Source organism: Mastigoproctus giganteus, chromosome 1 (assembly GCF_048544385.1).
Source record: "Mastigoproctus giganteus isolate SK-2022 chromosome 1, ASM4854438v1, whole genome shotgun sequence".
NCBI lineage: Eukaryota > Metazoa > Arthropoda > Arachnida > Uropygi > Thelyphonidae > Mastigoproctus > Mastigoproctus giganteus.
This window is the reverse complement of record NC_143575.1, coordinates 11113587-11141529: the sequence shown is the minus strand read 5'-3', so window position 1 is coordinate 11141529 and position 27943 is coordinate 11113587. Positions and strand designations below refer to the sequence as shown.

Below are 27943 nucleotides of genomic sequence, written 5' to 3'. Positions count from 1 at the left end.
CCTAAAAAAATTTCTGGCATATATTTTCAAATGCATTCCAGGCTCTTATTTCTGTAGCATTTAATATACTAAAATATTAAATATTTTTAATGGCCTGGTGTAGTTTCTAAATGGTCTGGGAGATTTTTTTTACCGTGTAGTGGCAATCCTTCGCTCAGCTGTCCATTTGCATAAAAAAGCAGCAGCAGTAGTAGTAGTGGCATGTGATGCAAGAAAGCAAGTGTATGCAGCATCAGCCAAAAAATTTACAAAACGATTCCCTCTAAATGTTTGTCCAGTTCCTCCTTAAATTTATTTAACCTATCAACTTCCACAATGATAGATGGAAGTTTGTTCCAGCAATTAACCACCTGCTGGCTAAAGTAAAATTTCCGCACATCTATTCTACAGTATTTAGTGTATCTGCCTTGCAACCCAGTCAGCAAAGCTACCACTTTTAGTAGTAGTAGAGGCAGGTGATGAAAGAAAGCAAGCTTATGTAGCATCAGCCAAAAAACAAAAATACCATTTCACACATCCATTCCCTCTAAAAGTTTGTCCAGTTCCTCCTTGAATTTATTTAAGCTATCAACTTCCACAACAACAGATGGAAGTTTGTTCCATCAATTAACTACCTGCAGGCTAAACACAATTTCGGCATGTCTATTCTACAACTGTCTTTCCTCAAGTTGAATTTATGCCCCCTTAGTTTCGTAATCTCATCAAGAGGAAGAATCCCATCAGAATTTAGCCTGCTCAACCCATTCAGGGACGTATACACCTCAATCAGATCACCTCGCAGGTGCCTAGTCTCCAGACACTGCAATTTGCAGAGAGCCTTTCTTGGTAAGAGGACCCCCTTCATTTCCCCTCACCAATCTTGTTGCCCTTCTCTGTACTTGCTCAAGCAACTCTACATCCTTCATAAAATGAGGCCTCCAGACCTGTATGCAGTACTCAAGGTGCGGCCTGACCATTGCCTTATACAAAGGGATAATCACCTCCTTTTCCCTACTAGCAAAATTCCTGTATATCATTGACCAAACTCATAAGCTGCTTGGCAGCCTGTCTGCACTGCTCAAAAAATTTCTTATCTGACTGCACAATTACTCCCAGTTCTTTTTTTCATTTTCTACCATCCTGAGTGTAGTACCACACAGCTGGTACGTTTCTCAGGGGCTACTTCTATACATATGCAGTACTTTGCATTTGTCAATGTTAAATTTCAGTTGCCACTTCTCAGGTCATCTGCACAACTTTTCTAGATCCTGTTGCAGTAGCACACTGTCATTAACAACCCTGTCCCTATCATCTGCATACTTAGACATTAAGCCTGATATACCTTCATCAACATCCTGATAAATATATTAAAAAAAAAAAAAGTGGTCTCAACGCCGAACCCTGGGGGGTCTCCAATAAATTATTACCCAATGTTTTCTTCCACTCAACCACCCTTATATCCACTGTAGCAACTTTCCATTAATGCCATACTGCTCCAATTTGTACAGTAGTCTTCCATGTGCAACAGTATCAAAAGCTTTCCTGAAAATCCAAGTATACGATATCGAAATAATTTTTTGCATCCAGTTCCTTTGTAGTATTCAATTAAATTTGAATATAGTATTCAATTAAATAGCATTCGATTAAATTTGTCAGACAAGACTTTCCCTTAAAACACATATGCTGTGTATGAATTATTATTGAAGTCTTGTCTAGATGATCCTGCAAAGCTTCTTTAACCAGTGACTCCGTTATTTTCCCCAGAAGTTAAACTAACAGGTCTGTAATTTCTCTTGTCACCCTTTGTGAACTGCAGATACATTTCCACTTCTCCAGTCCATGGGAACCTCCACTGAGTCCAAGGAAGCTCTCATGATTATGGCTAAGGGTCTGCTTACTTTTTTTGCCGCTTCCTTTAATGTAACTGGATAGATCCCATCCACCCTAGGTGCCTTATGTTTAATTTCAACAATTTCTCCTCTGCTTTGCTCTCAGTTATTACAAAATCATTAAACTCTCTGTTAGATATTAATAAGCTTCTGTCCTCCATTTCCCTAGAGAAGTTCTCCTGTGTGAATGTAGCTGCAAAATACTCATTCAGTTTGTCAGCTATCTGAGCAGGTTTGTTTGTTATTTGGTTTTTAAGAGCTTTAGCAACTAAGGCCATATTGCTCCAGGGATATGTGGTGGTCACGGGCTCGAACCCCAATCTAATCAAGAAGCGTGTGCTACGCACTGCTGCTCCTGCCCACGGAGGCGCCTATCTGAGCAGGATCATCAACAGTCAAACCACACTGATATCAAGTGGACCAATCTGATTAATCCCCTTCTGAAGTTTCTTTACTTATACAGTAATACCCCGAAGTTACGCGATAGGTGGGTCCGACGAAAATCGCGTAAGTCGAATTCGCGTAAGTCGGGGTACAACTTTGCATATAAATACATATAAATTTTGCTTAATTGGGACCAAGGACTAACAAAAACACTAGTTTAGAAGAAAAATATTAATAAAATTGCAGTTCTTTATACATATTAATACAAAATATGTATTAAAAAAACAAATGACTTACGTTAAAAAGTTATTTCGATGTCGATGGCTTCATAAAATCTAACAAATTCGTCTGACGACACAGCGCGTTCCTTTTTTTCATGCAGAATTTCTTCGTAGCAAGCTAATAATTTTTTTATTCCTTGCTTTGTAGCTATAACGCGTTCTTCGTTGGAGTCTATGTTTTCTAAAATTTTTAAGCCCTTTACAATTGAGATCTTTTCAATTTTCAACCTGTCAAGTTTGCAATTGTCATGTGCTTTTTGCCGTTGCTTCATTTAGGCCTGTAGCACGTGCAATATCACATGGTCTTTCATTTCGCTCAAAGCGTTTCACAATTTCATATTTTTTCTCCATCGACAGAGGTGGACTGGCCATAAGCCTTACCGGGGAAACCCCGGTGGGCCAGTGTGATTTTGGCCATAAACCATAGTGTGAGGCCACTATAAATTTTCCCAGGTAAGTATTTTTGATCCAGTCCGCCTCTGTTTATCGATAATTGCTTTTCTTTTTCTCTCTGAATCTGCAGTGTCTTCACCAGGACGCTTCCTTTTCACACCTTTTAATTTTACTAATTTTTAGAGAATAAAGCACAATTACAAAACGAGGAGCACGCTTGATACGCATAAACAAAGCTGCGCGCATGTAGCAACTGAATAAACAACACCATAAAGGCAGAGATACACTATTAACACCTCACATTTCTAGGGGTTACTACCATAAAACAATAAAAATCCAGTTGCATTTCTGCTAGTGGAATCTGTTATAAACTGGTAGTAAACTCGATCTAATTGCATTTGCGATTATACCGATAGCTGGAATTGTGTTGGTTTTTACGTTATTATGGTGAAATGTGTTTCCCCTTCACTGATATAAAAAACATAAAAGCAGCAAAGTTGAATTTTGTTCATCTTTCGCTCTCAATCTCCGCCGTCGCACCGGATATCGATAACATATGAAAAACGACCTTGAAGATAGTGGGCGGCAGCGTTGCCAAACGAAAAAATCGAGAACCGCGTAACTCCGAGTTCGCGTAAGTCGGGGTATTACTGTATAAACTTTTATGCTGTTTTCCTTAACATCCTTTTCCAAAGATTTCTCATAATCTGCCTTTCTTGCCTAACCTCCTTTGTGACTTGTTTACAAACTAGCTTATATCTACCATAGGGTTTCTGTGTCACCTGATAATTTATGTGCATCCTATGCATTTTTGTTCTCTGCCACGAGTCTCATTAGTTCATCTGACATCCAGATAGGCCTAAACCTTGAACAGTATTTCTTAATTGGTATGGAAAAACCTAGTAGTGTTCACGACTAATTGCTTCACATTTAGAATTTGTGTTCGTAACATCAACAGTTTATCCTACTGTATAGAATTTAAAAACTGTCTGAGACCACCGTAGTCACCTTTACGAAAGCAAAAACCCTTCCCTTTACCTCTGATGGTAGTTATATCTTTAAGTTAATCCCACATCAATACACTGTGATCACTGCCACCTAATGGTTCCTTTATCTGCAAATTCTTAATGCACGAATAATCATTGCTGATAACTAAATCAAGAGTATTACTCTCTGTCTGGCTACCTCTCGAACACGCTGCTGCAGAAAACAATCATTCAATAAATCTACAAATGTGTTTTTAGTATGAGAGCGACCAACCCACAAGTTCCAGTCAGTATCTGGGAAGTTAAAATCTGCCATTATAGGACATTCTGATTTACTGGCCCACTTGATTTCACTGTACAATTGTTTGTCACACTCATTAGAGTCATTAGGCCTGTAACAAACTCCTACTCTCATTTTGCTTTCCCAGTGCTTATGTCACATCAAACTGACTCAAAGTTGCACTGTCAATCTATGTCAAACTGGATGCACTTCTTTAGATTTTGTGTTTCTTAACTAACAGCAATACCCTCCTCCAAACCTAAACTGGCTATCTTTTCTGTACACATTGCACTCCCCAAATTCTGATTTTTCACTGCTTATATCTGTGTAACGCCACATCTCTGATATCCCAACAATATCCACCTTTGATGTCTTCAATAGCACTTCAAATTCATCAAATTTATTTATTATACTCCTAGTATTGGTGTACGTGCAAGTATACATGCATTTGTTCTTACTCTTAGTTAACCTAACACAGACCATGTATTTATTTGTTTCATGATGACTCCAACCAGTCCCTGAAACCCCAGCACCCTGCTCTCCAGGCTACTGCTCATTTTAATAGAATGAGTGCAAGAATCACTTTCACCTCTGCCTGCAATTGTTAATCTTTTAGTCTCTGAGTCCTCCCAAGCTAGCAGTTTTCCAACCCACCTAACACTGCCTCAATAGCATCAATAAACACCCTTGCACCCCTTCTATTTAAGTGTATTCCATTCCTGCAGAAGCAGTCTCTCCTGTTAACAAGCACAGACTACGCTGAAAAAAAATTCTACTCCATGAGTCTTGCACAATCTCTCCAGGGCCGAAATGATTGACAAGGCTCTCAACATGTACTCCTTCCTATTGTGTCTGGGCAGAATTGCAGATACTTTCCAATTTAACCCTAACTCACGGCTTTTTTTTTTTTAAAAACTGACCTGTACCTGTTAAGTAAATTTGCAGATCTCCTACTCTTAATGTCATTAGTGCCAACATGTACAACAATATCACTCTTTATGCCCTGGCAGACACGGTCCTATTTCCCCTATCCTTCTTACGTAATATATTAAGCTTCTCCCTGACAATGGAGTCACCGAAAGAAACTAGTTCCTGTGGGACCAGTGCATTCTGCCTTGGAGATTGCCGCTGTGTTGCCTGATGCAAAAGAGTGAGCTCTGTCTGCAAGTTGGGCAGCTCAGAGCTTGATGGCTCCCCCACTTTAATACCTTCTTAATACATGATATTAAGAGTAGGAGACTGGCGGAATTACTTAACAAGTACAGGTCAATGTTGAAAAAAAAAGCAGTGAGTTAGGGTTGAATTTGAAAGTGTCTGCCATTCTGTCCAGACACGATAGGAGGGAGTACATGATGAGAGCCATGACGATCAATTCAGCCCTGGAGAGAGTGTGCAAGGCTCAAGAGGTAGAATTTTTCTCAGCCCGGTCTGTGCTTGTTAACAGGAGAGACTGCTTCTACAGGGATGGGATACACTTAAATAGAAAGGGTGCAAGAATATTTGCTGATGCTATCAAGGCAGTGTTAAGTGGGTTGGAAAACTGCTAGCTTTGGGGGGGGGTACACGGACTAATAGATTAACAGTAGCCGCTGGCAGAGGTGAAAGTGATTCTTGCAGTACTTCTATTGGAATGAGCAGCAGCCTGAAAGACAAGGTGCAGGGGATTTCAGAGACTGCTGGGAGGCATTGCGGAACAAATAAATACATGATCTGTGTGAGGGTAGCTAATAATAAGAACAGGTGCAGGTATACTTGCGTGTACACCAATGCTAGGAGTTTGGTAAATAAATTTGATGAATTTGAGGTGTTGTTCAAAACATCAAAGGCAGATATTCTTGGGATATCAGAGACATGGTGTCATACAGGAATGCAGAACTGGAATTTGGGGAGTACAATGTGTACAGGAAGGGAGGAGGGGTTATGCTATTAGTTAAGAAACACATAAAATCAAAGGAAGTATAGCCAGTCAACAAGGCTGGACAGTGCAGTGTCAAGCCAGTTTGGTGCGACATAAGCACTAGGAAAGCAAAATTGAGAGTAGGAGTGTTATTTGTTATTTGTTTTTTTTTTTTTTTTTTTTTAAGGAGCATTAACAACTAAGGCCATATTGCTCCGGGATATGCGGTGGTCATTCCCTGACCTTTCCACATCCTCCGTATTTGGTGGCGACGGGCTCGAACCCCGGTCTAATCAAAGAAGCGTGTGCTACGCACTGCTGCTCCTTCCCACCTGGCTACGGAGGCGCCTAGTAGGAGTGTATTATAGGCCTAATGACTCTGATGAGTATAATAAACAACTGTACAGAGAAATAGAGTGGGCCAGTAAATCAGTGTCTTATAATGGGGAATTTTAAATTAACCAGATATTGACTGGAATTTGTGGGATGGTCACTTGCACACTAGCAAGGCTTTTGTGGATTTATTGGATGATTGTTTTCTACAGCAGCATGTCCAGGAGGCAACTAGAGGAAATAATACTCTTGATCTGATATTAGTAGTGACTCTTCATGCATTAAGAATCTACAGTTAAAGGAACCACTAGGTGGCAGTGATCACAGTGTGCTAAAGTGGGATTTACTCAAAGAGGTAACTACAATCAGGGGTAAAGGGAAGGGTTTTTGCTTTCGTAAAGGTGACTACGTTGTCTCAAACAGTAATTAAATTCTATACCGTGGGACCAACTGATGTTACCAACAGCAAATTGAAAATGGGAAGCATTCAAAGAATTAATCTTTGAAGCTACTAGGCTTTTCATACCAACTTTAGGAAATACTGTTCAAGGTTTAGGCCTAAATGGATGTCAGATGAACTAATGAGATTTGTGGCAGAGAAGAAAAATGCATGGGATACATAAAAATTAATAGGTGACACGGAAGCCTAGGATAGATATAAGCTGGTCTGTAACCAAGTCACAAAGGATGCAAATAAAAACAGCAAAGAGTTCTTTACTTATGTAAACTCTAGAAGGAAGGGGATGAATCAGATTGGTCCACTTGATATCGCTGGTTCAACTGTTGATGATCCTTCTCAGGTAGCTAACAAACTAAATGAGTATTTTTCATTTACATTCACATGAGGAATTATTCAAGGAGGGGAATGCCAGAGGTGAATTAAACTCTGGCAGTGAGTTAGATGATTTTGTAATAACTGAGAGCAAAGTGGAGGAGAAATTGTTGAAGGTAAACATAAGAAAGATACTTGGGGTGGATGGGACCTATCCAGTTATATTAAAGGAGGCAGTAAAGGAAGTAAGCAAACCCTTATCCATAATTATGTTGTTGTTATTTGGTTTTTAGGAGCATTAGCAACTAAGGCCACATTGCTCCTGGGATATGTGGTGGTCATTCCCTGACCTTTCCGCATCCTCCGTATTTGGTGGGCACGGGCTCGAACCCCAGTCTAATCAAGAAGCGTGTGCTACGTACTGCTGCTCCTGCCCACCGGGCTACGGAGGCACCCCATAATTATGAGAGCTTCCTTTGACTCATGGGAAGTACCCATGGACTGGAGATGTGCAAATGTGACCCCAATTCACAAAGGAGGATTAAAGAGCGTCAAGTAATTACAGACATGTTAGTTTAACTTCTGTTCCAGGGAAATGAATGGAGGCACTGGTTAAAGAAGCACTGCAAGATCATATAGAGAAGATTTCAGTTATATCTCAGACACAGCATGGGTTTGTTAAGGTAAGTCATGTCTAAACAATTTGATTGGATACTACATATGGTCACAAATGAACTGGATGTAAAGAATAATTTTGATATATATTCGGATCATAGAAAGGTTTTTCATAATCTTGCACATGGAAGACTGCTGTACAAATTGGAGCAGTGTGGCACTGTAAGTAAATTGCTGCTATGGATAAAGAGATGGTTGAGTGGGAGAAGACAATGGTAATCAATGGACCCTGCTCTTCGTGGACTAATGTTATTAGTGGACTCCACTAATAAGTATGAAGTAATGAAATTTTTGGATATGGTACACATGGTAAGAATATACCCAGATCCTTGACATAACATGGCCTCGACAATGCCCCTGCATACACACTACTCGGACTCCGTCCAGTCACCATTTCACAGAGTAGAGGTGACAAGATTATACACTAGCTGATCCGGAAGCCTCCTAAAGAGTTACCAATAGGTTCGGTCCGGTGTACTAACTTGCGGCTAGCCTGCGAACACCGTTTTAGAGTTATACCCTCGAAATGTAAGGAAGGTTGGATCTCGCCATGATGTTCATCATAACCTCAAAAGCCATCAGTAATACTGCATGATGGAAGAGATGGGGAAGGGTTGACCGGAACTTAGCTCTGGAGACTAAACACGGGTTCCACCACTTCAAGCCTCCAATAAGCAAAGTGGTGGTATTGCACCGGTTGATGAGAGTCATCTACCACCTAGTATTTCCTGGTAACACAGAGGGGTGGCATTCCTCCATGTGGTGTGGGCGCCACACCTCAATCCCTGCTTCCGTTGGCTCACACCTGGGTGGTCATCCACAGCGTGCTTGTGCATGGAGTTTATACCCAGGATTACTAACAGTCCCACCATCGTGAAGGTGCAAGAGAGGATTTCTGTGTCACAGACCGTCTGGACTTTGCCAAAATTGAGTCTACTTAACTTGAATGTCACCCGAATATCAGTTTCATCAGCGTTTTAGACTCCCAGGTAGCAAGTACAGCTTGTCTGGCCTATCTGAGAGAATGTCTGTGACAACCTCAAGGACCATTATTTGTTATTTATTATTATTATTTTTTGCTTCCTCAGTCCCAGTTCATTTTTATACTAGCTTTTTCAAATTCTTTCACCTGTTTAACCACTACTTCACTTCCATTTTCGACTATCCCTTAAACTTCTCTTAGTTCAGGCACCTTGTGTACTTTTCATTTCCATTTTCCCAGACTATTTGTCTATTTCACAAACCACATATTATTTATATCTCCTTTTGCTTCCTTTACTGTTGCACTGCACATTTTGGAGCATTAGAAGTAATGCAGGATCTGGTAATACTGGTTAAAGAAGTAATGCAGGATCAGATGATTCTGCATACAGGAATGCAATTATACTGCAGTCACAGCATGGATTTGTTAAGGGGCAGTCCCCTCTGACCAATCTGATTGGATTATATACTTGTATTTTAGAAAGGCTTTTGATACCATTGCTTATAAAAGTCTGCTATACAAAGTAGAGCATCATGGCATTAAGCGCAAGTTACCGCTATGGATAAAGATTTTTTGATTTGATTTGGTAGTTGTTGGCGCATCGGCTTCTGTGGCCATATTGCACCTCCCAAGGTTTTTGCAGTACTTTGATCCAAGCCCGAGGCGGGAATCGAACCCGCGACCTTTGGGTTGCCGGGCAGGTACTTTACCCACTCGGCTAGCCCGGTCGGCCTATGGATAAAGGGTTGGCTGAGTTAGAGAAGACATAGTGGTTATCAACGGGCATTGCTCTTTTCCGACTAATATAATTAGCGGAGTCCCCCTGGTGTTCAGTGCTGGGTCCATTGTTGTTTTCAATATTTATAGTATAAACCAGAACTATGGTGCTCAATACGTTCTACATAGATTTCAATATTTGTAGAAGAATAAGAAATTTACCTTAATGTGAGACGTAGAACACTTCTGTATGACACTCTCCACAAAGTAAAACGAATATAACATTATAACAGTAACGCAAAATGGTTACAGTAAAAAATAACTAGAAAACAATTAAAATTAAAAAATTTAAAAAACTATTTTCAAAATTTACGCTAGAAACTTTTAAATTAATTTTTTTATTAATTTAATTATGTTCAATTGATTTTTTATTGTTTTCAATTGATTTTTTTAATTGTTTTCAATTTAGTTTTTACTGTAATCATTTTGCGTTAATGTTATATTTATTTTAGATTCTGGAGAGTGTTTGTTTGTTATTTGGTTTTTAGGAGCATTAGCAACTAAGGCCATATTGCTCCAGGATATGCGGTGGTCATTCCCTGACCTTTCCACATCCTCTGTATTTGGTGGTGAGGGGCTTGAACCCCGGTCTAATCAAGAAGCGTGTGCTACACACTGCTGCTCGTTCACACCTGGCTACGGAGGTGCCATTCTGGAGAGTCACACGGAAGTGTTCTACATATTATATTGAGGTAAACTTCTCTTATTCTTCTCCAAATATTCAATATTTATATATCTTCATCAAGAGAGTCACACGGAAGTGTTCTACATATTATATTGAGGTAAACTTCTCTTATTCTTCTCCAAATATTCAATATTTATATATCTTCATCAGAATTCTGATACTGAATAAAAATATATCAGGCTAAAGCGCTTTAAGGGCTTCAGGCTACAAAAGAATTTTGAATAAGTAAAGCTTCTCCATTGGTGAAGAAGCGTTACTTATTCAAAGTAGTGCAATATCGTAGCAACTCGTGAAGGTATTCACAGTATGAGATATAACTAAAATGATGCCGTTTTTAGCTTTTTTTAGAATTGCTGCATACTAATATGCTGCTTTTGCAAAAAGATATATCAGTATTAATGTCTAAGCTTGCAGATATTACAAAGGCTGACAGGGTAGTTAATGACAGTAATCAGGGTGAACTACTGCAACAAGATCTATGAAAATTGGGTTGATGGGCTGAGAAATGGCAGTTAAAGTTTAACATTGACTAATGCAAGGCACTGTATTTGTCAATGTCGCAGTAATCCCAACTTAACATAACCAATGTGTGGGTAATTGTGCAATCAGGTATGAAATTCTCTTAGCAGTACAAACAGGCGGCCAGGACAGCTCACTGAGTTGTCAATGATGCATAGAAACTTTGCTAGTAGGAGGAATAAGAAGATGATCCCCTTATACAAGACCATGGTTAGGCCATATCTTGGGTAGTACTGTATACAGGTCTGGGGCTCACTTTACAAAGGGTGTAGATCTGCTCTAATGGGTGCAGAGAAGGGCAACCAGATTGGTAAAGATAACAAAATGGTGCTCTTACCAAGAAAGGCTTCAGTTTTGCAAATTACAGTGTTTGGAGACTAGGCACCTGTGGGAAATCTGATTGAGGTGTTTAAAGCCTTGAATGGATTTGAGTAAGCCAAATGTTGGCATTCTTCCAATTTCTGAGACTACACACATTTTCTTCTTCTGGCGTTATAACCCAGGGTGGGTCCCTAGGTTATAACGCCACTAGCCTTCTCAACGACATTCCACTAGTAAGTCCTCCCAGAAGTCAAACTTCTCCAACTTATTCTCATGGTCTTTAAGTCCTCTTCTATGTCATCCATCCATCCATCCATCCATCCATCCATCTTTTCTGAGGTCTTCCTTCCTCTTGCCCTCCTACTGATAGGTTTCCATTCCATTATCCTCTTAGTTGTTCTGCTGTCATCCATTCTCATAACATGTCTCAACCAGGCAAGTCTCTGGCTCTTCACAAATCGGACCATGTCTGCACCCTGAATAAGATTGTCAAGTTCATGGTTCATTCTGATCCTCCAGGATCCATCATCTCTAATGAGACTTTTGTATATCCTTAATTTTAAATGTCTTGATTAGTTTTTCATGTGCATAGAAGCATTTGTTTCCACTCAAGTACGTGACTTAATTTTGAATGGATTGAAGATGAATGAGACTATAAGATGAGACGTTGCTAAATTCTTAAGTGCAAAGGGATGAGAGAGAGAAAATTAACTAAGATTATGAAGATAATGGGAAACACACACACACACACACACACACACACACACACACACACACACACACACACACACACACACACACACACACACACACACACACACACACGAGAGTATAAATTCAAGTTGAGGAAGGTTGGTTGCAGGATAGATGTGCAGAAGTTTGCCTTCTGTTAGCAGGTGGTTGATTTGAATAAATTCAAGGAAGAACTAGACAAATTCTTAGATGGTATGGATGAGTGAAGTGTATAGGGTGGGATGTATCCCCTCCCCCCATACTTCTCCTTCAACCCATGCACGGTACTAAGTACTATAGGTTTTGATACCTTTCGTGTTTGGGGTTTTCATAAAAAAAAAAAAAGTCATCACTCAATAGAAAATGTCATCAGTCAATGACCCAGATGGTATTTTCCATCTGATGTACATCTTATTTTAGTCTCTTCAGATGACTGGAGTTATGCCCCACATTTAGCCCTGAGAAAGAGGAGGTCACTACCTGCTGGAATTTTTGCCCCACCTCAAGGAAATAGGACTAGGACTATGAGTGACAAAGCAAATATGAAAAAGATAAGTAAGTTGTTCATATTAAGTCCCCTCTTCTTGAAGAAAATTTGGTCCTGGTTATCAAAATAACTTCTCTGATGAAAGAAAAATGCACTATGATTTCAGTGGACAGAAATCTGTGTACAGTGGCATAGTTGCTAGTGTGTATCAGTGGTTATAGTTTGAGCTACATGCTAAACTTTTTGCATCACTGAGGGGAGAAAATAGCACCAACTATATCAAAGCTTGATACCATATCAGCGTGTGTTGTAATCTATGGGGGGGGGGGTTGCTAAATTCTTAAGTGCAAAGGGATGAGAGAGAGAGATGACTACGATTATGAAGATAATGGAATTAATGTCTGTGAAGATTGCTTGACTGGCTATTTTGTCAAGGCTTGTCCCAGGTGATATTTTCCATTCAAAACATGGGTAACCCTATTTTGTAGGTTTTTATGCTGCCAAAGATAAAAGGCAGCTCTGAATTATTTGGGTTAAAAATTACCATATTTGTCCTTAGCAATTTTGCTTTTGGAGAGGGGATATTTTAGAATTTTCTAGGAGGGGATAGGGAAGATCTTGGACTTTAAACATATACCATACTCTACTGTCAGTTTTTCTAATGTTGATGGACTGGTCTTGTTTCAAATATTTGAGTACTCTGGACTAGGCTCAGATTCCTATAGTCCAGAGGTTCTCAAACTTTCTGAGCCCACGCCTTCCTAGAAGTAAAACATCCTTAATTGTGCAATTTCTTATTTTTAATATGTTAATACAAAAATTATTAATACACGAACTAATAATCGGGATATTATTTTATTCTTTAAAACAATTTGTGACATTTGAACTTGCTTTTTTTATTAACTATATTATATTTATTAACTATAAAAAAATAATAATAAATTGAAAAACAAAACAGCGTGACGTAACACTATGGTTTTTTTTTTTTTAATATAGTTACTTTTTAACCTATGCGCAACACTAGTCTAATATAAACTGCACTACCAGTAACTCACCATATGTAAAATGTTGAATTTCATATGTGATTCGAAATATACATATTTTTAAACCAAACAGCTGATTGTACTCTGAATATGCAGTTACCACGAGCAGATGTCCACGTCGCCTCATTCAGACTCATGCAAGGTCAAATTACGTGCGAAAATACCCAAACCAATCGCTCACAGTATCCACATCCCATGAATACGGTCAGGGAACACGATGCGCTCTCTTCGTCAAAAATACCCCAAATATTTTCTATAATTATTTATATTAATAATACAGATCAAATAGTAGTAGATATCTAATATAAAAAAAATTATTCTTAATACATCTTTAATATTTGCCATGGAAACCTTACAAACTATTACATCGTTCGCGACGCACCTGGTAAATTATAGCGCCTCCCCAGGGCATCGCAACGCACAGGTTGAGAACCTCTGCTATAGTCTATGCAAAGCTGATCATGGTGGAGGATGTCAAAGGAAAAGACTTCTCTTCCTGTAGTCAGGGCTTTTTTGTAGCACTAAATCTGCCAAGCACGTCAGAGGCAGAAACTTCTTAAAAATGAGGCAACTGAGAGAATAACTTTTCCAGGATATCTATTTTTGTTGGAGTGAGATGTCTGTGACTATTATTTTGCATCCTTGTAGAGGAAGGATTCACTCAGGATAGCAAGGTGCTGCTATAGCTGCCAGCCCAGAGGATGACCGTGAGTAGGCAACTAGGACTGAAAACGTTCAAAGTAAATCAAAATGTTTCAGGACTGAATTTTTATTTAAACAAACATAACATTTACAGATAATTACCACCAACTGGCTATTTACAATTTTTAACATCAGTTATATAATTGGAGGAAGGGGGAGGAATGTTCCTTCAAAGTCCTTTCTCCAAAAGTTTCTTGGCTGCATTTGTTGCTGCTTCCATAATTTCTACTTCTGTATAAAATCACTGCTGCTTTGATAGTGGCACCCTAAAGTGTAAAAACATTTTTTCTAATGTCCAAAGCCTCCCACCACTTGCTCTGAAATGTTATGCACCATTAATCTTATGTAAAGACAAGTCTTTTCTTTGCCATTAGCTTTATGAATCTGTTGATTGCAATTCTGCACAGCCATAATGCATTGTCTATTGTCTGTAATTTTGTTAAAGTGAAGGTTATAACTTAATGACCCTTGTGTAACATACTGAGTGCAAAATTGTTCTGCAATGTTTTACAGTTGTCTTGCCCACACCTAATTCAACAGTGGGTGGGTAGCAGTAATCCCAGAACAACATGCTAACTGTACGTACAACACAAATCTTCAGATCAAATTACCCGGGGGTAAATTGTGCAGTCAGGTGAAGATTTTTGAGCAGTGCACATGGGCTGCTAGAAGAGCTCATGGGTTTTGTCAGTGATATACAGAAATTTTGAAAACGGGGATAAGGAAGTGATCAGACTGTTGTATAAAGCCCCTGTTGTAAATTAGCCAGTTGCATAATTTGATATGGTTAGGCCATATCTTGAATACTGCATACAGGTCTGGAAGTCTCATTTTAGGAAATGATGTGGATCTGTTGGAACTGGTGCAGAAAAGGGCAACCAGATTAGCAAGGGTAACAAAAGAGTACTCTTACAACAACAAAAAAAAAAAAAAAAAAAAAAAAAAAAAGAAAAAAAAAAGTTCAGTTCTACAAATTACAGCATCTGGAAACTAGGCACCTGCAACGTTGTCTGAGGTATTTAAGGCTTTGTATGAATTGAGCAAGGTAAATGTTGATGGCATCCTAACTCTTACTCAGACAACATACAAGAGAGGGCATAAATTTATACTGAGGAAGGATAGATGTTTTGAAATTTGCTCTCATCCAGCAGGTGGTTGATTATTGGAACAAACTTACAATAATTATTGTGGACATGTGGTTTGAATAAATTTAAGAAAGAATTAGACAAGTTATTAGAGGGGATGGTCAAGTGATGTAAGAAGGGTATTTTTATTTTTTTGTTGATGGTATAATAAGCTCACTTCCTTGCATCATTTGCTACAAGTAATTCTCCAATGGAGAAAAGAAAACTTAACTTCAGTCCTTCAAAATTTAATCTGGTCTTATTTCTTGTAGAAGGTCTACTGCTATTATGCTCATCTTTTGCTATAATGCTCAGACAAGATCACATATCTGTAAGTGATTACCCTGACTCTCTCTCTCTCTCTCTCTCTCTCTCTCTCTTTGCATAAAAGAAAACCGATTTTTCCTTTTTTGCTCTAGGTATTATGTTTCTTCTAAACAACCATTCATTTACTCTGTACAAATCTGCTTTACCACAGAATACAGTTCTGCATCTGGGGTAATGTTCCAAAAACCACTCTCAAGCTTGTAAACTTCCAAAAGAGGGCAGTCAGATTGATTAATGGTCTATCCACTCTGTTCCATAGCCATTTAGTTTCTGCTGCATGCCTCAACCAGTCTGCATCCATTCACTGTCCAACTGCATACTCTAAGAACGAACTGTTCTTCCCCCTTTCTCCTCATGTATTTCCCAAAAATTATAAACTACATAAATTAAAGTGTAATGTCAATAAGTACCTTGTCTTCTCAGCCTTCAACCAATGCAAAGTAATAAGTACTCTTAAGTTCTAATACCTTTCAAGTTTAGGATTTTCATAAAAAAATAAAAATAATAATGAAAAAAAAAAAAATAAATAAATAATAATAATAATAATAAAATAAATAAATAAAAAATAAATAAAGAAATAAATATTCACTTGATCTAACTGAACATTTTTCAAAATGAGCCTATATATATTTCCAACAAACTGTCAGTTGGCATGCATTTAATGTCACTGTCATTAGTTCCCACATGAATAATAATGCTTTTAATCCCTTTGAAAGCTGGCAATATATTAGTAATATCATCATCGTGAATTTTGCTTCTGGTAGACACACCCTGACAATGCAGTCTTCCAATAAAACTAAATATTTTTGAATCAGAGTAGCATGCACTTTTCTTTAGCCCAAACACTATTCTTTTTGTGGCATACAAATCAGTGGTAATCAGTGGTACATCACCTTACAGATTACTAAATACTTGAGTTCCTGACAAGTCTACAGTTTGTCTCTAGGGTAATCACCTATTTCTTCAGTGACTCAAATTCATCTAGTAATGCACCAAGTTTTAATATGAGATCACCACACTCTTTACATCAAGGACAAAGAAAATAATCACCGTTTGAGCTAGGATTTCTAATAGACTAAACTTGGAATATGTGCCATAGGCTAGTAACAAGCAATGAACTTGTGACTCACTGCAATCGCCTATGGCCATTTCCATCTAAGTCACGACAGCCTCAGACAAAGTATTTAAAGTGGATCTTGTAGTAATTATTATTAAGCTAAGAATTAAATAAAAAGATATTAAAAGAATTTTATAAATTTATAATTACCAGATACTGAAAAAAGATTAAGAATAACTTTACTATTATACTCTTAACCCTATCTTCCTTTAATCCTATTGAAGATAATCCAACAAAGCTAACTGATGCATGTCTGCACCCCGTGACTGCCAAAAAAACTAATCTTAGTCTTAGCTTAACATCTTAGTATTATTATGAAAGTAGTTTTGACCTCACGGACCCCCTGAAAGGGTCTAAATGGCCATTAATATTTTGCACATGATAGGTGAATGCATCAGCCACTACCAACATCCTTCAATAACATTTATAGTGCAATTATTTATGAATATTCCTCACTTTATTATTGGTCATTAACTGCACTGATAAAAAAAAAAAAAAAAAAACATGAAAATATTTCTCACAATTTATTTTTTTTTTCTCCCTACAGGAAGGATACTATTGTGAATGGACAACACAACTGAAATTTCATCAAAGCACAGATTATGTCAGATTTGCAAAAGGTATATGTGTCATTTCACTTATTAAGAATTTGGCAATTCTTAATAGTATAATGATTTACTGCTCACTAAATTTTTACTGGAAACTTAAAAGAATATCATTTTAGAAATTAAAATGATATTCTTTTAAAAAACAGAAAACTGCATAAATATCTCTGAAAGCAGTATACATGATAAAAAAAAAAAAACAGGAAAAAAAAAAAAGTGCACCATAATTTAATAAATGGTTAAAAATATGAATAAAAATAAGCTGATATTCATGTCCTTTCACCACCTCAGTGCGCATGCTCCAATCACGTAGTACTATACTGTCCATGTTACAATCATGTGGTACTCTTAACTGTAACAGACAATTATTTCAGTCCAACACTAAAACATGAAAGGTTAATCACCTTATTACTAAATACAAGTTTGATGAAGCCATGAGCAGGGTAGCGTATAGAAAAATATCCGTATAACTCATTTTGATTTTGGAATTCATTTTAGGAGGTAAAAAGATACCAGAAATTGTTTGGTGCTGTATCGATCTAGGTCACATCCCCTCCCTGTGCAATACCGCAAGACATATATATTTATGTTTGCAATACAACACAACTTTGATCAACTCTCACTACTTTTTAATTAATGCCATAATGCCTGCATAGGCATCATAATTGACCAATCAAAGAACTGAAGATGAGGGGGTGTGAAAAAGTTACACAAACCATGCCTCAAGTATTAACATTACTATATGGGAAGTACTCGGCAAAAAACGCCTTCCTGACAATATAAAGGAATGCTGTACTAAAGATTATCCATAAAGGACAATGACAAACCAAATCTGATCCAGAAGTGTACTGACTGATTGCTCTCCTCCCAGTCCCAGAAAAAAAAAAAATAATAATAAATAATTACAAATAGAACACTACAAACTCTGCTATTAGAAGATGACCAAGCCTCTAGCCAATCTGGCTTTATCCCAGGCTTTGGAACTGAGGATGTGTTTTACTATATCATCCTTAAATCCAATCTGTTCCACAAAAATATGCCCTATGAAATTTCATAGATTTCTAGGGAGCTTTTGTCTGATTGTGGTGGGGCAGCACAGGAATGATAATAATAGTAATATAAAGTGCATGGTAATGAAACTGTTTCTTGCTCGTGTGTTTTTCACTAGTTTGGAAGATTTTGGGATGACCACGAAGTCTGTCAATATCTAACAACACTTTGAACTCAGAAATAATCAAAAAGTTTGCACACCGTGTGTGATTATCAGATAAATCTTCAAATGATGGAAAAACAACTTCACATTAATAGTGAAACACTTTGGATATTTCTTTGGGAAAACAGAAGCGTTGCATTACTTCATTCCCCACAATTTGACTGATGAATAAAAGTTGACCAAGAATGCAAAGGGCTCATTCGAAACATTTATTATGATCCCTACTTGCTCAATTCGATCATGTTTCATATATATGATACATGAGAGAGAGAGAGAGAGAGAGAGAGAGAGAGAGAGAGAGAGAGAGAGAGAGAGAGAGAGAGAGAGAGAGAGAGAGAGAGAGAGAGCATGGAATAATGATCAAGATGTCCTCCAAGACAATTCTGTTTTCAAAAGTCAAATATGAAAAATGCCGATCACTTTCTTTGTTAGAAACTAAACAATTCCCTGATTCATCTCCCCTTGTTTTCCAAAATCAAATATATGCTAAGAAGATGAATTATGGTGTAGAGGACATTAAAAGAAATGTGGCAAAGGAATTGGTGGTGGTCCATTCAAGTGTGTTTAAAAAATGTTTCCATCAGCTCTATGAGCAATCTCACAAGTGTGTATCCACTCAAGATGATTACTTCTGAAAAATATTATATCCCCCCCCCTTCATTTTAACAATTTTTAACTAAGAATATACTAATGCCATGTGCTCATTTACTATAAGCTTTTTAAAAAGTTACTATTTTATAGTCAAAGTTAATACCCTTTCAAGCTTATTATAACAGCTAAGAAAAATATGAAATTCAAACATAACCAGCAAACTGCAAGAAGGAAAATATTCTTATATATGCCCAAATTGCAACAAGAAAACAGAAAAAAATTTGATGTACAAACTGCAAACATGGTTGCAAGGGTTAAATATTATCATTCCTACCTGATTTGCATCGTGTTCAGCTTCACAGTGGCACTGCGAGGAGGAGGGTTGTATCCAGGTTGACCAGGCAAGGGTGGAATTACTAATTTTGGAAGGTAAATATTGAGTTTTAGTCTGCCACAAAATTACAATTTCTTTTAATATATGATTCCTACTTCACTAAATATAGGCATGCATGTTAGCACTGACAGTTTAGTATTGACATATGCATTCTATTTTAAATGTTATTCATTAGTATGCTAAAAAAAAAATAAAAAAATATTGAAAATAGAGCAAAGGGGTTTTACTAAACAATGCAACTTATGTTTGTTTGTTTGTTATTTGGTTTTTAGGAGCATTAACAACTAAGGCCATATTGCTCCGGGAATATGTGGTGGTCATTCCCTTGATCTTTCCACATCCTCCGTATTTGGTGGTGACGGGCTTGAACCCCAGTCTAACCAAGAAGCGTGTGCTACACACTGCTGCTCCTTCCCACCACGCTACAGAGGTGCCCAATGCAACTTAAACTGATATTTAATTACCTCAACACCAATATACAATGCAATGTGCAAGAAAATCTTGAACAATTTCAGTTTGCGCATGTATTAATTGGGTATTCTTGTGGTTTAACCTAGTATCAGGGATGATGTATGAGACTTTCAGTTATGTTTAAAACGCATTCCCATGCAAACTCAACAGTTACTTGATTTAAAAAAAAAAAAAAAAAATCAACAATAAATGCATGATGTTTATTCAACCACTGCTCCATTTTCACTGAATGCTTTAGCATATTCTACACCAGGACACAAACCACATTGCTCCCACTACAACCATTATGAAATAGCACCACTTTAAAAATAGGTAACTGTTTTTGCCTGATCCTGTACAATGGCAAAACATCCATGAAACATACAGCTGCTAGCTGTTACAGTAATATATAAATTCTGAACCTCCACAAGTGAAGTGCTTTCATTTCAAGCAATTTGATCAAGATAACCTTGCAACATGCTATTCAAACATTCTATTAGTCTTACCTATTGAAGAAGCACACTCTCTGAAAAGACTGCTGAAAAACTCACCAGGACAAAAGAACAGCTCATATTTCTTATTATCTGTAGAAACCAACTCATGATCTTCAGGGCACTCAAACTTAAATATCCAGTAAAAATCTTGAAATCAGACTGTATAATCAGGACAGCAGTGTAAATTACTCACAGCAACTATAGCTCATAACAGAAACTATATAAATTTTCTGAGCATCAAAGTTGAGGGAACTCCAGGAAATACTAAGGAACAAACTCAGCACTCCAGACTTCAACAATTTCACCAGAATGCAAGATTGTAAAAGAAACAAGATAAAAGCTAAGATCAACTAAGATCAAAAGTTAAGATAACTTACTGCAGAACCTTGAGAAGTTATACCATCAATACATAGTTCAAGCTTTACAAGAAGTCCCAAGAACAACTCCATTCCAACCTCATCCAGATCAGAAGACCCAACAAGTAGGTATCCAACCTCGAAAGACCATTTGCTCAAGAGAGAGATAGTTCACTTCACAAACCACCACCACAGTGTAAGGACCACCAACTTTAGACGACCCATTTACCCAAGATGATCAATCCACTTCAAATGCCACCAAAGTAGATGAATCTCTGCCAACTTTAGAGGGCCATGTCACCCAGTATGATCAGCCATTTACCTAGGATGGCCAGGCCACTCCATGAGCATCCACCAGAGCAGAACCTCCACCAACTTTAGAGAGCCCCATTCATCCAGAATTCTCAAATCAGATGGCACAGTCTCCACAGACAGGAACATCTTACACATAAGATCTCCAGTTTCCATTTTTAATAGTAAATGCAGCCACGCCATTCCTTGAGAAACCATTCCCAAACAATCAACCTAAGTAACAAAAATTTAACTGAACCAAACTCTAAATCTAGGCCTAAATCCACCCCCTCCCCCTCCAGCAAATTCCATACTTGGATTCCTTGGCTCAGATCAATACCAGTACCCAGAATATTAAATCCATAAATATGCATAGCACAATTAACTTAGAAGTAATGAAAGTTTTACACAGAGCCAATTATGAACAAACATGCAAAAAAACAACTAAATGACAAAGAATTATGCAACTCAAAAACAGATGTGTAATGCAGTAGTAAGACTTAATACCACTGATTACAATAACAAAATTCTTCAAAGTCCAGATAAAATAATAATAAACCTAAAGACACTACTAAATCAAAACAAAATAGATGAGACAAGATAAAAAAAAATCTTCCAGGAATTCCAGTACTATTTCGAAATATCCTGTTGGAAGTGGTGAAGATCATCCTCAGGCAGTTCTCGGAACACAGAAATTCATTGAAAAACTCCTCTATCCCCAATCTTGCTTCATATATTCAAGACAACCTCAGAAGAACAATTTATGAACATGTGGTCAAATTTCAATCACATCGTCAGCGTACCAGCACCCTATTAGTGCTGATATATTGACAATGTGAATGAAATTTAGCCACTTCTTCATAAATAATTACCACCCTGAAATTTTCTTAAAAAATTTAAATCAAATGCAACATCTATTGAAAGTCAGGCCCTCCAGAATGAAAAAAATATATATTTATCAAACCTTCAAGGAACTATGAGTATCCTAACAGCCTCATAAATGGGACCATTAAAAACACAAAAAAAAAAAATTCCCCAAGAAACAACACCAAATATATACACATATAGTATGCACCCTTAGTAAGCAAACAAATAGCAAAATTTACAAAAGGCACAATGTAATAACCAGATTTTCAGGAATCAAAAACTCACAACTTAACCCCCCCCCCCCAATTTCTCCCAAATCTAGAACCCTTGTGATGAAAGAAGCTCCTGTATACACTACTGTAGAGATTGTAAAAATGCCTACATTAGCCAGATTAAACATTGTTCAGAGTCAAAGAACACAAATCAGAGACAGTTAATAAATAGAACAACAAAATCAGATCCAAACTTACACTTATGGACAGAGGGCACAGTTATTAGCTTTCCTATTCAATAATAGGAAATTATTTAATATATGACCTGGGATAACAGAAAAGAACAAACTAATACAAAGGAAAGCAAAAAGATCAGAACCAGGTCCACATATTCACCAAAAACAAGTCCTGAACCAATTAAAAGAAACCCAGCACAAACAATACTACAACCAGGAAAGGCCCAATCAATAACCTCAATAGATTCCAATGAATAGCCCAAGGCTTTTCTTTGATTAGGAAATCTTTACTAACCATTCTTAATTCCAACTAATCAGCACTTGGCGCCTCCGTAGCCAGGTGGGCAGGAGCAGCAGTGCGTAGCACAGGCTTCTTGATTAGACCGGGGTTCGTGCCCATGCCCACCAAATACGGAGGATGCGGAAAGGTCAGAGAATGACCACCGCATATCCCCGGAGCAATATGGCCTTAGTTGCTAATGCTCCTAAAAACCAAATAACAATCAGTACTTAATACTCATCAGTTAATCCCAATTTTAGCCAATCAAACTGACACCTGGGTAAAGAGTATGTAGTCAAACTAGCTGTAACCATATTATAAGAAATAGTTTGTCAGGTTGGTCCTTTGGTGTTTTTCTGATGGTGTAACTGCAGGGTTACAAGGAAGTAACTATCTTAGTATTAATTATTATTGTTAATAACGACATTGACTGAGTTAGATTACAGGAATACCTTGCATAGCGCGGTTTCGAACAGTATAGGTTTCGCTATAGCGTGGTTTACAAATTGAAAAAAAAAATTAACTGCGTTACGCACCAATACATTTGATATGTATGTATATATATATGTATTATAATGCCAGCACAGAGGCCACTGCATTATGGATTCAAGGCTACGCTGACTGCTGTTGCAACTCCCATTATATATGGACTCTGCTAGCATTCATACATTAGTAAACAGTCCAGATTCCGAGCAGTGAGGTTGTTCACAGTGCGTAAACTGTACAAATATTTTTCGCTGTGTATTTTTATTAAAGATTATTTTTTTAAAAACGTTATACCTTTATACGCAAATATGAGTGGAAAGAAGAAATGTAATGGCGCTGAGAGTTCTTCTAGATCCAAACATCGAACGCGGTATGAAAGTAAGGCAGGCGTTGCAAAATGACATTCGATGTTATAAAGAGATGTATGCAGATAAAAAGAAGAAAAGAACTGTGCAAACTAAGCTGATCAGTTATTTTTCAAAATAAAAATACAGTACATACTGCAATAAAAAATCTTTTGTACTGTACTTACTAGTATTTTTCATTTTTATCATTTTAATTTATTTTTTTGCAAGAACTTCGTGTGCATAAATTTATAGTAAACAAACACATATTTTTGCAACTTGACCCATATAATCAAATTGTCAGAACACATTGCATTAAAATACATACTAATAATACCTCAATCAGCGTGGCATTTTTTTGGCACAAATTAACCGCACTATGCGAGGTATTCCTGTATATTCAAGAGAAAAATAAAAGTAAGATTAAAAATTAAGATAATTGAAAACTAAAAATTTACAATTAAGCAATGAAAATTAATAAATAAACCATCTTAATTTCAATGTTGCATTCACTGAAGAATGCAGAGAGAAAACATCTGCAAACCAGTGGCGTAGCTACCATGTAGGCAGGCAAGGCAATTGCCTCCAGGCCCGGCATCTTTGGCTGTCTCTTTTTGCAATTTTCATTAATTAAGTAGGCTGATGCAGCAATAGCCTATGGTTCATTTCACTACAAGGCTAATATTAATACTATAAACAAAAACCTCCATTTCTGATATTTGGTGTTCGTGGTTTATTTGAAGGCCAATAGGGAAAAAGAAGTCCACCATAAACAGCAAATTTATTTTATTTTCAGCCATATCCTGAACACTGCAGATGTATCCACAATTATGCTGCAGCAGGTGGAAGTTTTCAGAATGTTTTTCATTGTTCTCTACATCAAGTGAAGCTGATGTTTGTTTCTTTTTCCGTATCATAACATTTGCCTTGCACCAAAAAATCCTCTAGTAATATTAACAGGTTTTGAGCATATATCACAAAACAATTAATTTTCACCTTTGTTTTTCTACTCATGATGAAATGAGAATGTTGTCTCTTTTATTTATTCATACTTTTAACCCTTTACCAAGCATGTGAAAAATATAACATTAGCAGGCATATGGTGGACTTTTTTCCCACCATTGTTGTGCTTGGAATAAAGACATGAAATAATTCATTACTGTTTACTTATGATATTTTAATTTTCAATCTTTTATGGACACAACTTAAAAATCCACTTTTCATATTTATAACATATACTTGTAACTAATTTTTTAATATAAACCCTGATGCAATTCATACATGCACTTTTTTATAACATGTTTAACACCAGCTTTTGGACATTATCTTCATCATGAAGTAACACAAATCGAAAAACAATGCTCTACATTGATTGGTGCCTTACTGCAGCCATTGATAACCTCTGATGCTGGTAAGAATTCACATTTGCTTTGTTCAGATAAAAGGCTATGATACCCATCTTTCGTTGCACTTATAGATGCTGACAATTTTAAATTATCCCTTTGAAGTGCTTGATAATTATGTGCAAGAATTGGCTTCACAAAGCCTAACAAAAACTTTCACTTATTTTTTTTTTTATAGCAAAACTTCTTATATAAGAAAAGAATTCAAAGTCAAATCTATAATAAAGAATTACTAAAATTCACAACTTCCATTTTTTAATACAATTTTTATTTAGTAAAGTATAAGAATATTAACTACAAATTATGTTAATACTGGAAGAAGTGAAGCAATCTTATATTTTAAAAGTATGTGAGCAAAGGGAACAATGCACAGGAATTTCAATCTACTCACATAACACTACTCCATCTAGGTGCACATGATTCAATGGTTGTGGATGAGAGTAAATTTTTCAACAAAATGGAAAAATTATTACACACACTTATCTCACAGATGACCAAACTGTTTTATAGCTGATACTCATAGAATCTACATTATGACATAAGAAATTTATAAAGGATTCAAATGAAAAACTAGCTAATAAAAAGTGAAAATGTAAAAAAAAAAAAAAAAAAAAAAAAACACTTGTCCCACAGTTTTGCTGACAGGTTTTCTGTACTAAGTGTTAATACTTAAGAAAGTGAGAGTAAAAATACAGGAAAATTTATGAAAGAGGAGATAAACAAACGGCATTCAACAGCAGATTTAAGAATGCTACCAAAACATTTTACAACCATTGGTTTGTCATCACTGGGATAATAATGTCTAACCATTAAGTTTTCCATTATTGATAAATAAAAAAAAAAAAAACCACTAGATGAAAAGAAAGAAAGAATCTTCATTTGCCCTATCAAATATAAATATAGTAAATTGGTACAAGACAAATCCCCTTCACGGCAGAAATTGCCAAAGGATTGACTAACTATGCTTTAATTACAACATAAAAAAGGTATAATTTCTAAAAAAATTGAAAAAGACCAATACAAGAAAACTGGTCAGCTACTGAGTGCCGGGCACTCAGGATGAAGGGTCCATAGTCACAAATGGTTGTTAGTGTAGTATCTCAAATAGAGAGCTTTATGGTAACTAAAAAAAGAAAAGTTTCTAGTACCCCGGCTTGGCCTAAAACTGAGGAACTAACGAAAACATTGTCTATTTAAGTCTTTCCAGTTGTTGTGAATTCCAAGGGTGGAAGAAGTGATTAAAGTCTTGGGGGAGAAGTGATTGGCAGATGAGGGCCGTGCAAGACTCCACACATGCGCGCCACTGCCACCTCAACACTGGCTCTCAAGTACCTTCTTGCTGGGACAACTCCAGCTTTGAAAATTATTAAAAAATACTTCTCGTTGCAAAATTTATAAATGACCTTTATAGAATTATTAACTAACTATTTTGCAACCTTTTTGTCACCAAAAGGAGAGTTACTTAGTACAAAGAAGTGTGCTAATGAAGTGCGATAAAAAATTGTTTAATTTTAACACAAAGTAAATGACAGATTTCAATCAGAAAAGTTTTCTCTTGATAAGTATCGAATAACATATAGCTAATGTGATTTGTAAATTTTTAGCTCCATTAGCTACGGAAACAGAGTTGGGGGGGGACACGAAAATTACTCATTTTCCTGATTTGCACCACCATTTTTAATTTTAAAAATGTATTTTAAACCTATTCATTGAGTTCTTTCCAACTGTGTCTAATAAGCTATAGGTTGTTGGCAACATTTTGGTCCCCCACATTCATCCCCCATTTCTTAAACAAATTTTTGTCAACAACAATCAATATGGTGTTATGTTGGCCGACATGATGTTACAAACCCATGCAAAATTTCAAGTCAATAGGTGGAGTGGTTCCAGAGATACAATGCTGTAACAGGCAGACAAGCGAGTGACATTATAAGGGTCCTTCGTTAGATTAAGGACTCTAAAAATGAGAACCATTTGGGAGCACAGCATCAAAGAGTTAATTTTATAACACAAGTAGGTACATGGGTGATATCTGTAAATGCACACAAAGCAGCATTTATCATTTGTCATGAATTTCCCCCATCTACCCATCTTAGGATTAATATATACGAGGGGGTCAAAAAGTTCGTACCCTTACCTAGAAATAATAGCCCTAGAAAGTTGAAACTTCACAGGAAATTTAATCCTTTTCTGTGTACTCTCCATGTATAGTAACACGTTTCTTCCATCTATGGATCAGTTGTTTAATGCTTTGATCATAGAAGTCCGCACTTTTTGCCTGAAGCCACGATTCCACTTGATTGATGACTTCCTGAGCTGAATCAAAGCAGATCATACCCGGGTACACCCAGCATTTGTCACCAACACCAAAAAAAGTTCTCAACATCAGCATTACACAAATCTAACAGTTGGCAAGAACATTGCATTCAACACTGCTTCTGCAAAGGCATCAGCAACCTTGGAACTCATTGTGCGGAGACCTTAGACATGTGCAGATGATCATGTAAAATGCTGTGGACAGACCCATAATTAATTCCCACTGCATTTGCAATGAAATGAATTGTCACACGTCTGTCACTGAGCACCAGCTGCCCAACCTTTGCAACTGTCTCACTGTCTGTAGATGTTGATGGCCTTCCTTCTCTCTTCAAAGACACTTGTATGACTACACTGAACTCCCATTTCCACTTTTTTACAGTGTCACAGGATAGACAATTCTACCCATACACAGCTTTCGTTTATTCATCAATTTCCTGAGCTTTCTTGCCCGGCAAATGCAGGAACTTCGTCACTGCTTGATACTCCACTTTGTCAACCATAGCTTCCTTCCTCAGATTCCGGGCTCTACCTCTGGTGTACAATCACCTACGGGAATGAAATTTCACACGTCAAGTTATTGAATATGTAGACAACTTATATTAAAAACAGCATCTTCCTACTGATGTTTTATTTAGGTCAGGGTATGAACTTCTCGATACCCCCCCCCTCGTATTAATACATTCAATATAAAAATAAAATATACCCATTATAATTTTT

General features: G+C 37.0%; 1 protein-coding gene across 2 annotated transcripts in view; it reads right to left on the bottom strand.

Moving 5' to 3' along the window:
- Window positions 1-27943, bottom strand: part of LOC150090550 (protein meiotic P26-like) — a 187433-nt gene that overhangs the window by 25844 nt on the left and 133646 nt on the right. For both annotated transcript variants that reach the window (XM_090371419.1, XM_090371429.1), the window contains one exon: window positions 19429-19510. In XM_090371419.1, the coding sequence (XP_090227545.1) occupies window positions 19429-19510 (82 nt within the window). The remainder of the gene's footprint in view (window positions 1-19428; window positions 19511-27943) is intronic.